At 40.1% G+C, this 18,598-nt stretch overlaps 1 protein-coding gene across 16 annotated transcripts in view; it reads right to left on the bottom strand.

The window, feature by feature from the left end:
- MACF1 (microtubule actin crosslinking factor 1) overlaps positions 1-18,598 on the bottom strand; it is a 344,741-nt gene that overhangs the window by 165,669 nt on the left and 160,474 nt on the right. For all 16 annotated transcript variants that reach the window (XM_079928860.1, XM_079928859.1, XM_079928851.1 and 13 more), the window contains 12 exons: positions 7,816-7,982; positions 6,921-7,033; positions 6,705-6,811; positions 6,165-6,284; positions 5,925-6,020; positions 4,856-4,983; positions 4,680-4,773; positions 4,328-4,482; positions 3,370-3,646; positions 2,261-2,389; positions 1,469-1,546; positions 588-749 (listed from right to left, as the gene is read on the bottom strand). In XM_079928860.1, the coding sequence (XP_079784986.1) occupies positions 588-749; positions 1,469-1,546; positions 2,261-2,389; positions 3,370-3,646; positions 4,328-4,482; positions 4,680-4,773; positions 4,856-4,983; positions 5,925-6,020; positions 6,165-6,284; positions 6,705-6,811; positions 6,921-7,033; positions 7,816-7,982 (1,626 nt within the window). The remainder of the gene's footprint in view (positions 1-587; positions 750-1,468; positions 1,547-2,260; positions 2,390-3,369; positions 3,647-4,327; positions 4,483-4,679; positions 4,774-4,855; positions 4,984-5,924; positions 6,021-6,164; positions 6,285-6,704; positions 6,812-6,920; positions 7,034-7,815; positions 7,983-18,598) is intronic.

Raw genomic sequence — 18,598 nt, 5'->3', positions numbered from 1 at the left:
CTTCCCATTTTACAAACCAAGAGATGGAGACCAAACAATTGTTGAATGAATTAAAGAGAATTCAGAATTTGTAAGAAGCCAAGAATATACCTCAGTTAAACAACATTAAGCCCTATACTAAGTGCTTTGCTATATTAACTTACTAAATCTTACTTAACCTTTTACACAATGCTTTGAAGTGCTACTATTATCCCATTTTACAGAGGTCTAGTGAGAGTAAATGACTTGCCAAGGTCACAGAGCTAATAAGTGGAGGAATAAGAATTTGATGTTAGGTCTATCTCATTCCAAAGCCTATAACCTTGACTACAAAGTTATACTGCTTCTGAAATGATTCAATTTGCAGACTGCTGCTCTCTTCACCCAAGACACTGCCTTTCTAAATGCATTCTAAATAAATTCATTCAAGGGCTCGATTTCCCCTCTTCTCCATATACACTTTCTCACAGGAACAGATGCATTAAGCAGGGTCCCTATTTCTATCTAACAAAATGCAAATCCAGAAACCCAAGCTTTCAGCAGACTAGCCCCTCTGGCTCCTTCTGCTGCTATTACAAAATATGACAGGTCTGTTGTGCTAGACTCACAGAGAAGTAATTTTTCTTGGCTGAGATACTGGGATTGTTGTCACTCCAATCATATGCTAGTTCCTCCTCCTCCTTCTCATTCAACCAGATCAACTCAGCTGTAGCTCTGGAGACAAATTTATGCAGGCTCTGAAGGTGCCTCATCCGGAAGCTAGAAGTTTCCTAGACAAAGGCAGGATTACAAGGTTAGACTGCTAGGCTTTCATCTGTACGATATATCACATTTGACATCAAAGCAAAGAATGGCTGAGAAAATGAACTTAGCCTTGATTTTTCAATCTCTGGGTGCTTCTCCACAGACTTAAATTTAGTACAAGTTTGGTATGGGACTCCCAGAGAGCCCGTGTCAATCCCACGCCAGGCCTGTGTGGGGCTCCCTGGATAAAGAATGATCCTGGAACTGTCCTACTCTGGACATCTTGAAAGACAGGAATGAAGAACAACAGACAGAAGAGGAGTCCCCTCCCTGTCAATCTTAAACTTTTGGTTTTTGGGAATTCCCTGGCGTTCCAGTGGTTAGGACTCCATGCTCTCACTGCCGAGGGCCCTGGTTCAATCCCTGGCTGGGGAACTAAGATCCCGCAAGCCATGCGGGGGTGGTGGCGGGGGGGGACTTAGTTTTGATGCCTCAGAGCACATACACCCACTGCTTTGGTGAAGTATGATAACTAGGATAAGCTCTACTTACTTAAAACTTTCTGGGGCAGTGGTTTTTGATCCATTAAGAAAATTGAGAAAATGTTATGATATATGAACAACTGCACAGTGAACAATATAAAACTAATAAACAGAAAACCAAAACAGGCTCAAACCAAGAGCTTTCTGAATTAGGGAACCACATTCTCCATGAACAGAACAAAAGAGAGTTAGCCAAAACTCACCTTCAATTTACAATACTGTGTCTCCAGCTTTCCAAGAGTTTCAGCATAACTGGTATGAAAATTCTGGGACATTTTTCCCTGATAAGAAAGGAATGAAATACAAATATATTAGAGAAAGAGTAAGTAAACTATATCTACAGCATGATTTCCACTATGTAAATATTATGTCTGCACATAGATGGAGATCGGTTATTCTGAGAAAACAGAAGCTTGCACAGCAAATCTCCAGGTGAGATTGCATAGCTCAGAGCAGCACTGAGTGAGGAACAGTCCAGCAGAGTAAGCACAACTGAATGACCTCATGGTCTTGTGCTTCTAGTAATTCTGGGAGGTTTCTAAGCAAAACCTATACCTGGTGATTCCTCCAACTACTCAGCTGCTTTTTGGAAGAGGAGAGTTGAAATTTAAAATGGGAAGATAGAAAGAGTGAGGGAGAGGAGAGACCAAGTGAATAGTTTTTCTCTCCAGTTCTCTATTGCAGGTAGATGGTGAAGTGGAAAGAGCATGAACTTTTGGAGCAGAGGGCTTGAGTTTGGAAACTGCATTCACTACTTACTAATTTTGACCTTAGCTTTCAGTATTACTATTCTTTTTACTAAAAAGGGGTTAATAAAAAACACCTTTCTCACAAGGTTATTTCAAAGAGCAAGAGACGCTTCATGTGCTGAGGGGACCTGTGGTCAAGTGCTGCTCGTGGGTATCCTTCTTTTCCACATGGACAGCTGCGCTGTGCACTGTCCCATCGCGCACAGCCACCCCAGCCTCCCATAATGGATTCTGAATGCCACACACCTCATATAGCCTGGCCTCTTTGACACTTGAGCCCAGTTCTTCCACACTGGCGTGGATGTGCTGCTGTGCTTCCAGCTGCAACTCCACACTAGGCAGGTCATTGCCCCACTCTGCTCGTTCCAGTTTCATCTGAAAAAAAGAAAAATTACAAACATAATTTACTGCTAAGTTGGCAGAAAAAGAAAACTGTCACAATCAGTTTGGACAAAGGGACTGGGGAGAGGGGATTGAGAAAAAGGACATCTAAACTATCTCCATTTTGGTCTCTTACAGGAAAGTATGCCATAACCACCCCCAAGGAGCTGGAGAATAAACCCCACCACCTAGAGCAGCAGAAGCAGCCTTTTGCTGCTGCATTATGGGAATACATCCCTGCATTTACCAACCAGAAAGGCATTCCCACAGGCTGAAATGCTTAACTTTATAGTTTAGGCATTTCCCTTTATGGGGTCTCTCCATTTCACAATCAGAATGGAGATAAGAAATAAATATCTGTAAATACTAAGCTTCATTCATGCCACCAACTATTGGCCAGTGGAAGATAATTGTAAAACAGCTTGCCTTTGAATATTTTTATTTATTGGTACATGGAAAATCCATCATCCAACGATGGGAAGAATTTAATACAAAACAAAAGGGTTAGAGGATAACAGGAAAATCTTGAACTTGAACCATTATCCTAGAATACATGTAAATAATGTCCCTGAGAACTGTGAAACACAGCAGTCTTGCTTACTCTTAAGAGCTGAGACAAAAACAACAGTAGAGAAGCAGCTCCTCTGACAATGAGAGAATTTCAGAAAAGATAACAGATTTACAGACTCTGCAACTTCTTCCACCAGCTCTCACTTAGAGCACAGCTGGCTGAAGGGAAGAGATTCCTGAAGGGCTTCAAATTAGAAAAGCCTATGCATTTAGTATGGGATTTTGAGGATCTGAACTGATCCTATCCTTTCAAAATTTAATAGAGAAGGAGGCTTGGGCCCCAGGTAGCAGCAATAATTGAGGGGATCTATACAAGGGGCATAGAGCAACCTAACCCTCTGAGACAAGCTGCTGTATCCAGTAAACCTCAGTGCACTGCATAAGCACTTGGAATGTACACCCACCTGCATTTCTTCCACCCAAGACAGTAGTTCATACACAAATCGGAGGTTGCCTTCATCTTCAGAGGAGGAGATAGACACAAGTTCAGCCCGAGTCATGGGCTTTCGGAACCAGGAGGTAGAAGAAGAATGGGTTCCTCTGGTCAAGGCTTCTGCCTTCAGATGAGTAGTGGTTAAAGTAGAGGGTGGAACCAATTCAAGTGAAGTGAAATGGCCCTTCCGATACAAGTTCGTGCACTCTAGACGCAAGGTAACCAGCTCATCCTGCAAACGCATGACCCTGAAATGGAAGACGAGAAAGAAAAGATTATCTGTAACGTGCTTTTTAAGATAAAATCCTCCCTATCCACTTGACAAAGATGAGGTAAAAATAAAACTGAGATCACATTAGGAAAAGTGTTTTGAGAAAGAAAACGTGTTCTGTGAATGCAAGGTGATATTATTAACATCTTCATCGTTCAGAGCTGTCACTGAGGCAAATGCCAAGTCACAGCATTAACTCGAGGCAATAAATCAATACCAGTTCTTACAACTCTTGGATGATATAACAGAATAAACCATGGATTAGGGGTCAAAAGATGCGGCTCTTAGTCTCGGCTCTGTACAAAGATCCTCATCCCCTCTGTGGGTGCTGGTTTCCTCCTCCATGAAATGCTACATCGAATCACCCCAGCAGTTCTAAAGCAGACGTGGTCCCACACGGCTGCAGTTACCCTGAAGCGTGTGGGGGCGTTGTAAGATGCCACACAAAGATTAGGGAACCCTACAGGTACTTAGTGGGCAGGGCCAACAGTAAAGGGAGACTGTCTTCTACCATGAGAATTTTCCTGCCCCAAATACCTATAACATCCCCACTGAGACGCTGACCTCTAGCATCCAGGTTCCAAGATTCAGTGCCCGACTCTTGATCCTTGAGCCTCAGCAGTAAGCAAGCCCTCCATTTAAGTCCCATGTTTCTCACCTAAAAGCCAGCTCTTCTAGCTGGTAGTAGTTCTCATCCCTTAGGATCTGGAGATCCACCTGCAGCTGTCTGATGAGACCTTCACACTCCTGAATGTACATGATGACATCTGACTCACACTGCACTGGTTGTCCTGATTCCAGGTGAGCAGCGTCCTGAGAGAGAAAGGGAGAAGAAGAGTGGGAAAACTCCCATTGCTCCCACCCACTAGGACCAAGGGAGCCACGCGGTCCACTGCAATTCCAAGAGAAAGGAAGCTGGATCCCTTAACTGTTGACTTCAACCATTAGAGCACAAGGTTAGAAGTGGAAAACATGTGACATAAGAAGTGAGATAGAACAGTCAGACTTACAGCCTGCAGTGTATTCTTAGCTAATGTCAGTTTTTCTTCACAGTTCAAAGCACCATTCTGTATTTTGTTTGCAATCTGTAGCAGCAATTCCAGCCTAAAATGAGATCAAGACCATAGTCAAGTGCAGGCCTCAAAGCAGCCCAGTAAGTAATGTCACCTTCAGGCTCTGGACCCACCTCTCTACAGCTGGTCGAAGTGACTTCTCTCGCTCCAGCATCTCAATGATGAGTTTTCCCCACTCTTCTTCCACATCATTAGGGTGATAACCTTGAGGCAGTTTAATTCGGCCAAATTCAATCCATACCTAAAAAACCCAGAGATAACTCTTTAAGTCCAAAAACACAGCCATGCCCTCAGGTCCCAGTTTTAATTAATTTTTTGCTTCTTTACCCAGGCATTCAGCAGTTTTCTCCATTGACTAATAAGAGAAAACAACCAAATATTTTAGCAGTACCTCACCTCTAGGTGAGAAAAAAAATCACCTCTAGGGGGCTTCCCTGGTGGCGCAGTGGTTAAGAATCCGCCAGCCAGTGCAGGGGACACGGGTTCGACCCCTGGTCCGGAAAGATCCCACATGCAGCGGAGCAGCTAAGCCCATGTGCTTCTGTGAGGCCAGGGCCCATGCTCCGCAACAAGAGAAGCCACCGCAATGAGAAGCCTGCGTACCACGACAAAGAGTAGCCACCCACTTACCACAACTAGAGAAAGCCCGTGCACAGCAACGAAGACCCAACACAGCCAAAAATAAATAAATAAATATTTTAAAAAATTACCTCTAAAATACAGAGACCACTTGCTTGAAATCCTTCCATTCCTTCTATACTTTCCATAAATCCTCCTGTCCTCCCCATACCCCTCTCCCCCACACTGTGGAAAGGTTAAATGCCCATCTCCACAGCTTCAAATTCTCTAGGAATCAAAATGTGAAGGAAAGTCTCTTTTCTTTCTATCCTAGGGAAAGAATTAGCTTCCCTCTGAGAAACAGGAAAACATGTACAAAACTCAAGATTTCTGAATAACTGTATGCCATTTTTCAACAGGCCCTTTAAAAAATAGAGATGGCTGACACTTCCCCTTTACCGTAAATTTTCAAGAGCAGCCTGAGAGTGATGCTCGATTTGTCACCCTGAGAATATTGCTGTTATAATGAGGTTCGGAAGAAGATGCAGGGAATCTGCCTAACAAAGAAGCAACAAAGAGCACACCAGCACACCCTAAGTCTCAGCAAAGGATAAGTTTCCTTACCTCTAATAATTTATATAATTCCTCAATTCTTCCTTTTTCTCTCTCCTTGGCCAGAATTTCTGTTTCTTTGAAGTGTATATATTGATTATAAAGTGCCTACAAAATTAATATTTGGTGAATGAATGCAAGCAACCCGGTCTAATTTTTCATACCACCTCACCCAGGAGCCAGCAGCAACAAGCTCTGAGACTTACTCCCCAGAGTGAATTTACAAAACACAATTTAAGTCCATGACTTTACCTTTAGTTCAACAGGGTTCTGGGGAAAAGATTTATCTGACATCAGTATTGTATGCTGTTTGATCCAGGGAATGAGGGAGTCCACTCGGCTTTGGTATTCTTGCCACCTGGCGTCTACTTCCTATTGCCAAAAGGTAGATATCACACACCTGCTGGTTAGCAGTATGCAAGACAAGCACAGGAGAAAGTAGCTCAGGCCATCCCAAACCACATAAAATCTTTTCCTCTAATTGCCTACACAGACACCGCCATTCAGTTTAATGCTCAGAGTCCCAGTTTCAAAGCTCCTCAAGGACTCTCAAGATGGGATTTAATTTCCTGACACCTAGAATAGCCTATGCTGGACACTGCAAAATTAGTGATATCTAGACTCATTCCCACAGACCAAGGACAATAACCATGTATCAAGATGATGTGGATTCAGTTCGCTCTGTTTAAAAGTGCTCTGTATACACTGAGTGCTTAAGAAACCTACTCTAATCAATACATTCCACCCAAACAAATCATAGCCAGAAGGTATTTTAGGAAAGTGTTCTTTTACCGTAGCACTGATCCCTTCTCCACCCTCAGGGACTTTAGGGAAGGCATCATAAATAGAAGACACATAAGTGATTACAGACTTTTCATCTGGAGATGGCACATCCACATCTGAGAGACAAAAGGCAAGAAATTTCTTAGAACAAAGGAACCCGCTGGGGGAAGGAATAATGAATATATGCCAAACATCATCAACTTATCAACTTCAGTCAGCTCTCACCTTCTGCATCCAGTAACCGGGTGACGCCCAGTCTTTCTGCTACTTCGAAAGCCTGTTCCAGGTTCTCTCGGTTACTCTGGATCTGTACCCTCTCCATATCTACCAGGTCAGGTCTGTAAAAGTCCACCAAGGTATATGAAAGGCCCCCAGATACATAGCACATGGGAGTTCACACAAAGAAACCCTCTTAAAAGTACTCAGAGCTGAAAAACACTGGATGAGTTAGAGAGAAAGCAAGAGGTTTAGAGGCGCACTAGTCCCACTTTCAATCACACTCCAGGAGCCCAGTGCTCCATAATTCTAAACTTACATAATAGTAGGTTTGTTGGATTTCAAGGGAAAGGTATCAACTTTCCCTATGAGTGTTTATGACCACTAAGAGTACAATAAATTTTGATTTTCAGAATTCCTATCTTCCTCACCCACTCCAAGCAAGTCCCCCACTACTGGCCCTTTGCACTTGTTATCTCCTCCGAGTGAGACATGCTGAGCCTAGAGACCTGCATGGCCCACTACTCCTCATCCATGACTCTGCTCCAACATCTTCACCAGAGAGACCACCTCTGACCACCCTGTCCAAAATGCCACAACCTCCATCATTCTCTTTCCCTCCACTGCACCCACCACTGTAAGACAGCATACACTTATTTGTTTATTGCTTATCTTCCCCACTGAAAAGTAAGCTCCATGAGGGCAAGAATTTAGCTGTTTTCTTCACTGCTATATGAGCCCAGTGCCTGGAACAGTAGGAGTTCAATACATATTCCTTTTTAAAATAAATAAAATGAATCAGAGCCTGGATTGTTGGTTGAGGGGAAGTGTGGCATTACAGCTGATTACAAACAAGAGATGAGAAGAAGCCTCTCCAGGTCCACTGAAACTTCACTGTATTTACCTGTATCGGTGAATAAGTGCATTGAACATCTTCCCATCACTCCAGCAGGAGGAAAAGTTGGTGCATTTGACTCCTGTGTAACCAGCTGTCACTTTCTGGGTCCACAGGAGCAGCTTCTCCTTAGCTGACATGTCCCCTGATTCTCCACTAATGTAGATGTCAGAGATCTGCCAAAAGATAGGATATGAAGTAATTTAGTGTAAATAAGATGAAGCCTTTAAACCTTCTCTTCATACATTATGGCTCTTAGAAGAAGAGGGAGATCCAAGGCTGGCAGCACTTCAAGATGACAACTCCAACATATATTCACCCTATCTGGTAGTCAAAGAAATGCAAATTAAAATTTTGAGAGGTCACTTTTTTACCTGTCACATTAGAATAGTTTTTCTTTTTTTTTTTTTTAATGATACTACTCAGTATTGGAAAGAATATCTGAAATTGGGGATTCTCATACACTGCCACTGGTGAGAGTATAAAGGGCATAATTTCTCTAGAGGACGGTTTTTAATAAGTCTTAAAATACACATACACTTGATAGGAAGTCATTAGAGAAATCTGCAAAAAATTTTATACAAGAATGTTTATCAATACCAAAAAGCAAAGGCAACAAAGGCAAAACAAACAATTGGGACTACACCGAACTAAAAGGCTTGTGCACAGCAAAGGAAACCATCAACACAATGAAAAGGCAACCTACGGAATGGGAGAAAATATTTACAAATCATATATCTGATAAAGGGTTAATATCCAAAATATACAAAGAATTCATTCAACTCAAAACAAAGAAACAAACAATCAGATTTAAAATTGGGCAGAAGATCTGAATAGACATTTCTCTGAAGAAGACATACAAATGGCCACCAGGTGCACGAAAAGGTATTCAACATCACTAAGCATTAGGGAAACACAAATCAAAACCGTAATGAGTTATGACCTCACACCTATTAGAATGGCTGTCATCAGAAAGACGACATAACAAGTACTGGTAAAAATCTGGAGCAAAGGGAACACTCGTGCACTCTTGGTGGGATTATAAAGTGGTACAATCACTCTGGAAAACAGTATGAAGATTCCTCAAAAAATTAGAAACAGAACTATCATAGGATCTAGAGACCTTAATTCTGGGTACATCCAAAGGAAATGAAAACAAGATTTCGAAAAGATATCTGCACTCTCAATGTTCACTGCAGCATTATTCACAATAGCCAGGATATGGAAACAACCTAAGTGTCCACCAAAAGCTGTGGTATATACAATGGAATATTATTCAGCCATGAGAAAGGAAACCCCGTCATTTGTGACAACATGGATGAAACTGGAGGGCATTATGTTAAGTGAAATAAGCCAGACAAGGACAAATACTGCATGATATCACTTATATGTGGAATCTAAAAAAAAAGAAAAGAAAAAATGTCAAAGTCATAGAAACAGAGAGTAGAATAGTAGTTGCCAAGGGATAGTGGTGGGGGAAATAGGAAGAGGACAGAAAAAGGGTATAAACTTTCAGCTATAAGTTGAATAAGGTCTGATGATTTAATGTAAAAGATAGGTGACTACAGTTGATAACACTGTATTGTATAACTGAAATTTGTCAAGAGAGTAGAACTTAAATGTTCTCACACACACACACAAAAAGTGAGGTAATGGGTGTGTTAGCACTTAACTAGAGGTGGGAATCCTTTCTCAATATACACATAAAGGCACACCTGGGAGGTACCACAGGTTCAGTTCCAGACCACAGCAATAGAGGAGATATCAATCACAATAAAGTGAGTCACATGCATGTTTTGGTTTCCTGGTACATATAAAAGTCATGTTTACACTATACTATATTATCAATACATACGCGATAGCACTATGTCTTAAAAAAACAATGTATACTCATTAAAAAATACTTTATTGCTAAAAAATGCTAACCACCATCTGGGCCTTCAGCAAGTTGTAATCTTTTTGCTGGTGGAGGGTTTGAAATATTACAAGAAGTGAGCAAATGCTGTTGGAAAAATGATGCCAGCAGTCTTGCTCAACGCGTGGTTGCCACAAACATTTGTAAAAAACGCAGTATCTGTAAAGCACAATAAACAAGGTCTGCCTGTGTATCAAATCACCATGATGTACACTTTAAATATGTCACAAGAATGCTTATCAAAATATGATAAATATTTTATAGCAAAAAGCTATAAAGAGCTTAAACTAAAACGAGTGATTGATTGGTTATAAATTATAGCACATATACATGGTAGAATTCTTTGTAGCACTTAAAAAGGTATGCTTTAGTAAAAAAGGAAGTAACTGATGAGGAAAAATAAACAAATAAAATGAAATAAAATAAAATAAAAAAGGAAATGTGTTGTCAAATAAACTGGCTGCCTTTGCTAAGTCTTCCTCTAGTGTAAAAATACTCTGAGATATTTCTACCATATAAAGTTTGCTGATTTTATTACCAATAAAAAATCTTATTTAAGGAAAAAAAAGATATGCTTTAGAAAACGTTAATGATAGGAAAATGATCACCATATTTTACAAAAAGAAAAAGAATACAAACAAAATAATATATAACACTGATTTTACATGAAAAATATACAATATATAGTTAAGTAATAGTCATATATATGCATAATGTATGTGGTCGATGCATATATGTATGTGTATAAAAACCAAATTAGTAATCATAGTTATCTCTAAATGGTAGCATTATAGATGATTTTTATGTTTCCCAAATTTGCTACATTATGTATATTTTTATATTTAGAAAAAAGTTATTTTAAGAAACCTCCAAAATCTAGCACAGGACCTACTTTGAAGAAATGTCAGTCTGAGAGAGGAGAAAAGTGCATGCCTTTGATTCCACACAAGCCTAGGGTTGAATCTCAAGTTCACCAACTACAAGCTGGACCTTGGTTATACCATCTGTAAAGTGGGAATCACACCTATTACCTTTTCAGGATAGCTGTGACAATCAACGATATTATACAGTGAAGTGCCCAGCCCAAACACGGGGCTAAGCTCGACAAAGTTCCCTTCTCTCTTCCTTGTATAAATGGTGGTTCTCCTTCAGTTACTGCTGTCTAACTCCCAAAGCACTGTCAGTCTGTATCATCAATTAAATGCTATCTTGCAACTGGCTATTATTTAATGTATTTTTATTATTTAATATCTCCCCAAGACTAGGCTTCCTGAGGTGCTGATACTACATCTTAACTATCAGAACGACCTAAAATCATAGCAGCTGCTATGAAGGAGAGCTCCTCAACACAGGATATGTCCCAGCACAAGCTGGGATGCATCTCTGAGACTCAGTGATCAAGGTCCTTCTGTATTGCACCTAGTGCTGTACTGGTCATATGGTGGACACTTAACATGTTTTAATTAATAATCACTTGGTTAATAAACAAAATAATAAAAATAAACAAATAAATGTATTTGGGGGTAAGACCCACCTAGAATCCTGAGACACATTACTTTATTGACAGCAAACTTGCCTAGCAAATAACATATATAATGTATATAAGCAAACAAGCCAAGGACCCAATGATGGATTCCGGTGCCCACGCCATCAGCCTGTGAGTCCAGTGTAAACAGCCCCTCACCGGCACCAATTCTCTGCCAGTTCTCCTCCACGACATTTCTAGCTATTTATTTCAGTGGCTAAATGCCACCCACACTGACATATCCCAGTTCTTCCACTGTAGTGCTTCACATACATATTAAGGCAAAACATTGCTGGGAACAGGAGATAGATTTGTTGAAGTGAAAAGGGACAGAAGTTGAATAAGCAAAATGAAATGTGAGTATTTGGGTTCTTTACCCAAAAAAGAAATTCCAGTTAGTCAACTGATATAGTATCTCCACAATATCACAGTCAATATCTCCGATGGCATCTCCTGTCTGCCAATCACAGTATCTTTGTATATTGCATTGGAAACTGTTCAATGAACAGCTGTACTTCAGATTTTCCACATAGCTGTAATGAGACAGGGAAATATTTAGATCCCTCAGGGGTAGGAAAAATACCCTGTTTGGATTAGGGTCTTTCCTAGATTGTGAACTGGATGAGAAAAATGGGATTATCATCACAATCATCTCAATAATTAAATTTGGCTTTTGTCCATCTTTTCATGTAATATTCACATGGGATTGCACAGTGCTGTCCTTTGGGATACATAGAAGCTTTTACCTTAATCTCCCAAATGGAGAATTCCAGCTTCAGTGTCAGGGAGCTTTCTCCCTCATCTGGATGTTTAAAAGGAACCATTTGGAGAGACAGCACAGCCTCATTACCATCTCAGAGACTAAACTCATCTACCTGAGTTTTCTTTCAACGCACACTTCCCATGGCTTGATTAATTCCTTCTCTGAAGCATTATCTAGAAACTGAGCATGTTCCTAATAAGTCAGTTAGTTTTTACTGAACAACATCGCATCAGTGCTTCACACTATGTCAGACACCATATGTTAGGACGAGGGAGAACAACAACAACAAAAAGTCAATCACCATGGGACTGACTCGTTCTGTTGTTATTTCTTGAGCAATACCTATGTTCTAGGAGCTGTGTTCAAGTTCTTGGTATCTCAAGACAAAAGCACAACCTTGGGCCTCAAGCTCAAGCAATGTAGTAGGGGAGACAATATACCAATCAGAGAGATCAATGCTGTGACAGAGGTAAGCAAGTAACCCAAACTAGCAGTGTCGAGGAACTCTGCAGAGATGATAAGACAACATCTATGCTGAGTTTTAATATCTAAGAAGAGGGCTTCCCTGGTGGTGCAGTGGTTAAGAATCTGCCTGCCAATGCAGGGGACGCGGGTTCGAGCCCTGGTCCGGGAAGATCCCACATGCCACAAAGCAACTAAGCCCTTGCGCCACAACTACTGAGCCTGCGTTCTAGAGCCCGCGAGCCACAACTACTGAAGCCCACACGCCTAGAGCCCGTGCTCCACAACAAGAGAAGCCACCGCAATGAGAAGCTCGCGCACCACAATGAAGAGTAGCCCCTCCTCGCCGCAACTAAAGAAAGCCCACGGGCAGCAACAAAGACCCAACGCAGCCTAATTAATTAATTAATTAAAAATAAAAATTTCAGCATATTAAAAACAAAAGACATGAAAGCTCAAACTGGGAACTGATATAGGAGAGAAGATTAGAGAGATTATGGAGGGGTTGGAATACCAGGCTGAGGATTTTGGACTTTGTAAGTCTGCATAAGTCTCAGGGAATGAAACCAGATGTAATGAGCTAACAGATACTTGATTCACATGTCCTGAAGTTTCTAGCTGACTTCATCCCGCTACAGTGAAGGCATCAGACTTTGAAAACTTCCATTCAAGAAACAGGTGAGGGCACAATGCAATAATTCATTACAAATGCCTGGCTAGAAGGATCTCATGGCAGCTGTGTTTCTTACCTACAGAAGAGTTAGGTAAAGATCAGGGGTACTCCTTTCAATATTCAAGTTCAGAGTCATGGAGGTCTCTCTAGGGCAGGGGTCCCCAACCCCAGGCCGCAGACCAGTACCGGTCCGCGGCTCGTTAGGAACTGGGCCGCACAGCAGGAGGTGAGCGGCGGGCGAGTGAGCGAAGCTTCATCTGCCGATCACATTTCGCATTACCACCTGAAACACCCCCACCCCCTCCCACACCCCTATCCATGGAAAAACTGTCTTCCACGAAACTGGTCTCTGGTGCCAAAAAGGCTGGCGACTGCTGCTCTGGGGAATACAATTAGAACGGAAATCCTAAGTCACAGACTACTGGCATTTTTAAATTCTCCTAAATACTGCCAAACTACTGTCAAATAACAATAACAATTTATACTTCTATCCACAAGGGTGTGAAGAGGTTTTTCCATTATTCTGCATCTTCACCTACACTCTGTACTTTCAAACTTTTTATTTTCTGCCAGTCTGAGGGATATAAAATGGCATCCTGTTGTTGTTTTGAGTTTTACATCTTTGATTACTAGTGAGAAAGACTCCTGTGTATGAGGCATTTGGGTTTTCTTTTTTTATGAACTGCTTATTCCTGGGCTTTCCCCTATTTTTCTACTAGTGTGTTTACCTTTTTCTTATTTATAGGAATTATTTAAATAATAATATTAGTAACAAACATCTATTGTGTTTTACTTGAATTTACTCATAATTCTCACAACAACCCTACATTGAGTACATACTATTCTTATCCTCAATTTACAAATGAGGAAACTGTGCCACAGAGAATTTAAGTAACTTGCCCCAAGGTACATGGCTACTAAGTAGTAGAGCTGGAATTCAAACTCAGCCAACCTGGCTCCACACTCTTAACCACGTCACCTATACTACACTTCATATATTCGGGACATTAATCCTTTTTCAGTATATGCACTATATAATTCTACCATTATTTTTTTTTAACTTTCCATCTCAAGGAACTAGGAAAAGAAGAACAAATGAAGCCAAAAGTTAGTACAAGGAAGGAAATAACAAAGATTAGAGCAGAAATAAATAAAATAAAGATGAAAAAGACAATAGAGAAGATCAACAAAACTAAGAGCTGGTTCTTTGAAAAGATAAACAAAATTGACAAGCCTTTAGCTAGACTCACCAAGAAAAACAGAGGAGACAAATAAAATCAGAAATGAAAGAGGAGATGTTACAAGTGATACCACAGAAATACCAAGGATCATAAAAGACTGCTATGAAAAATTACACACCAAGTTGGACAACCTAGAAGAAATGGATACATTCCTAGAAATATACAACCTACCAAGACTGAATCATGATGAAACAGAGAATCTGAACAGACTGATTACTAGTAAGGAGATTGAATCAGTAATCAAAAACCTCCCAACAAGGGCTTCCCTGGTGGTGCAGTGGTTGAGAGTCCGCCTGCCGATGCAGGGGACACGGGTTCGTGCCCCGGTCCAGGAAGATGCCACATGCCACGGAGCGGCTGGGCCCGTGACCCATGGCCGCTGAGCCTGCGTGTCCAGAGGCTGTGCGTCCAGAGCCTGTGCTCCGCAATGGGAGAGGCCACAACAGCAAAAAACAAAAAACAAACAAACAAAAACCTCCCAACGAACAAAAGTCCAGGACCAGACAGCTTCACTGATAGACTCTATCAAACATTCAAAGAAGAATTAACACCAATACTTCTCAATCTCTTCCAAAAACAGAAGAGGAGGGAACTCATCCAAACTAATTTTATGAGGCCAGCATTACCTTGATAACAAAACCAGACAAAGACACCACAAGAAAAGAAAATTACAGGCAATATTCCCGATGAACATAGATGCAAAAATCCTTAAAAAAATATTAGCAAACCAAATTCAACAATACATTAAAAGGATCACACACCACGATCAAGTAGGATTTATTCCAGGTATGCAAGGATGGTTCAACATCCATAAATCAGTCAATGTGATATAGCACACATTAACAAAAGGAAGAATAAAAATCGTATTATCATCTCAATAGATACAGAAAAAGCACTTGACAAAATTCAACAGCCATTTATAAACTCTCAACAAAGCAGGTATAGAGGAAATGTATTTCATCATAATAAAGGACAGAGCTAACATTATACTCAGTGATGGAAAGATGAAAGTCTTTTCTCTAAGATCAGGAACAAGACAAGAATGCCCACTCTCTCCACTTTTATTCAGCATAATATTGGAAGTCCTGGCCAGAGCAATTAGGCAAGGAAAAGAAATAAAAAGCATCCAAATTGGAAAGGAAGAAGTAAAACTGCCACTATTTGCAGATGACAGAATATTATATACAGAAATCCCCAAAGACTCCTAAAGACATCAAAAAACTATTGGAATAAACAAATTCAATAAACTTGCAGGATACAAAATCAATATGCAAAAATCTGTTGCATTTTTATACACTAATAACAAACTATCAGAAAGATAAATAAAGAAAACAATCCCATTTATAACTGCATCAAAAAGAATAAACCACCTAGGAATAAATTTAACCAAGCAGGTAAAAGACCTGTATATAGAAAACTATAAGACATTAATGAAAGAAATTTCAGACACAAATAAATGGAAGGAAATTCTGTGCTCATGGACTGGAAAAATCATTACTGTTAAAATGTCCACACTACTCAAAGCAATCTACAGATTCAGTACAATCCCTATCAAAATTCCAATGGTATTTTTCAAATAAATAAAACAAATAATCCCAAAATTTGTATGGAACTACACACACACACACATACACACACACACACACACACACACACACACACACACACACACTGATTAATCAAAGCAATCTTGAGAAAAGAACAAACCCGGAGGCATCATTCTCCCTGATTCCCAACAACATTACAAAGCTGTAGTAATAAAACAGTATGGTATTTGGCTTATGGAACTGAAGTGAAAACCCAGAAATAAACCCATGCATATGTGTTCAATTAATATACAAAAAAGGAGCCAAAAATACACAATGGGGAAAGGACAGTCTCTTCCATAAATGGTGTTGGGAAAACTAGACAGCCAAATGCAAAAGAATGAAACTCAACCACTGTTTTACACCATATCCCAAAATTAACTCAAAGTGGATTAAAGACTTGACCTTAAGACCTAAAATCATAAAATTCCTGGAAGAAAACATAGGCAGCAATCTCCTTGATATAGATCAACATAGGCAGCAATCTCCTTGATATAGATCTTGGCACTGATGTATTTAATCTGACACCAAAAGCAAAAGCAAAAATAAACAAGTGGGACTACACCATATTAAAAAGCTTCTACACAGCAAAGGAAACCATCAACAAAATGAAAAAGCAACCCACTGAATGGGAGAACATATTTGCTAATCATACATCTGATAAGAAGTTAACATCCAAAATACAGAAAGAATTTATACAACTCAACAGCAAAAACACAAACAATCCAATTTAAAAATGGGGAGAAGATCTGAATAGACATTTTTCCAAAGAAGTCATACAGATGGCCAACAGGTACATCAAAAGATGCTCAACATCACCAATCATCAGGGGAATGCAAACCCAAGCCACAATGAGATACTGCCTCAAACCTATTAGAATGGCTCTTATCAAAAAAGACAAGAAATAACATATACTGGCAAGGATGTGGAGAAAAGCGAACCCTTGTGCACTGTTGGTAGGAATGTAAATTGGTGTAGCCACTCTGGAAAACAGTATGGAGGTTTCCCGAAAACTTAAAAATGGAACTGCCATACAATCCAGCAATTCTACTCCTGGGTACTTATCCAAAGAAAATGAAAACACTAACTTGAAAAGATATATGCACCTTCACTGCAGCTTTGTTTACAATAGCTAAGTTATGGAAACAGCTGAAGTATCCATCAAAGGATGAATGGATAAAGGAATTGTGGCACATACACATAATGGAATAGTATTCAGCCATTAAAGAGAATGAAATCCTGCCATTTGCGACAGCATGGCTGGATCTCGAGGGCATTATGCTAAATGAAATAAGTCAGACAGAGAAAGACAAATACTGTACGATCCTTCTTATACATGGAATCTTTAAAAAAAAAGCTCATAGATAACAGAGAACAGATTGGTGGTTGCCATAGGTACATGTGGGGATAACATTTTTAAAAAAGACAATAATAATAAACATATTACATGTTAATATAAATAACAATTTGACAAAAAATACATTTTCCAAAACAAATTAGTGAGAAGAGCAGCAAAAAGCAAATCAAAACCCAGAAAAACAACTTTCCATTTGAAACGGAAAATACCAAATATATACAATAAAAAGGCAGAATGGTATTATGAACTCCTATGTACCCATCACCCAGTTTCAACCATATCAACTCATAGCTAATCTTGTTTCATCTACACTCCACCCACTTCACCCCTCCCCTATTATTATGAAGCAAAGCCCACACTATCCTTTCCTCCAAAAACACGTCAGTATGTATCTCTAAAAGGACTTTTTTTTTTAAACATAACCACAACACCATTGTTACACCTGAAAAATAATGATTCTTTGGTAATATTTTTAATTAAGTAAAATTTTTTGAAAGGAACTTCTCTCGTGGCGCAGTGGTTAAGAATCCGCCTGCCAATGCAGGGGACACGGGTTTGAACCCTGGTCCGGTAAGATCCCACATGCCGCGGAGCAACTAAGCCCGTGCGCCAAAACTACTGAGCCTGCGCTCTAGAGCCCACAAGCCACAACTACTGAGCCCATGCGGCACAACTACTGAAGCCTGTGCACCTAGAGCCCGCGCTCTGCAACAGGAGAAGCCACCACAATGAGACGCCCGCGCATCGCAACGCAGAGTAGCCCCCACTTGCTGCAACTAGAGAAAGCCCGCGGGCAGCAACAAAGACCCAACGCAGCCAAAAATAAATAAATACATTCTTTAAAGAAAAATTTTTTTTTAAAGAAAATTCCTTTCTTAAATGAAGCTCTAACTGTAACTTTAACTGCTACATTCCTCCAATAGTATCATCTGGTTAATTTTGCTTTCTTCTTGTAATACAAAGCCAATATTAGTAAAACTACTTTCCCTATAATGAAAGAGGAGAAATGGGAAAGGGATACTTATAACTGAAAAGGCTCAGCCCAGAAAATAATATACCAACTGATTTCTTTCTCATCATTCCTAGCCCCAGAGTTATCTGACTATTCACCTGAAATCTAAGGATTTGTGGCAAGGGCAATGGTATACAGCCAATTCTCCATCAACACAATCCACTAACAATTGGCAGTGGAGCCAAGACAGAGAAAAGAAAGGGTTTTTCAACAATTTTCCTTGTTCCATTAAGCCAGGTATTACGGCTATTGATGGCA

The sequence above is a fragment of the Stenella coeruleoalba genome, assembly GCF_951394435.1.
Source record: "Stenella coeruleoalba genome assembly, chromosome: 1".
In the NCBI taxonomy this organism is placed as follows: Eukaryota; Metazoa; Chordata; class Mammalia; order Artiodactyla; family Delphinidae; genus Stenella; species Stenella coeruleoalba.
Note: the sequence above shows the minus strand (reverse complement) of the source record. Positions and strands in the feature narration are given on the sequence as shown.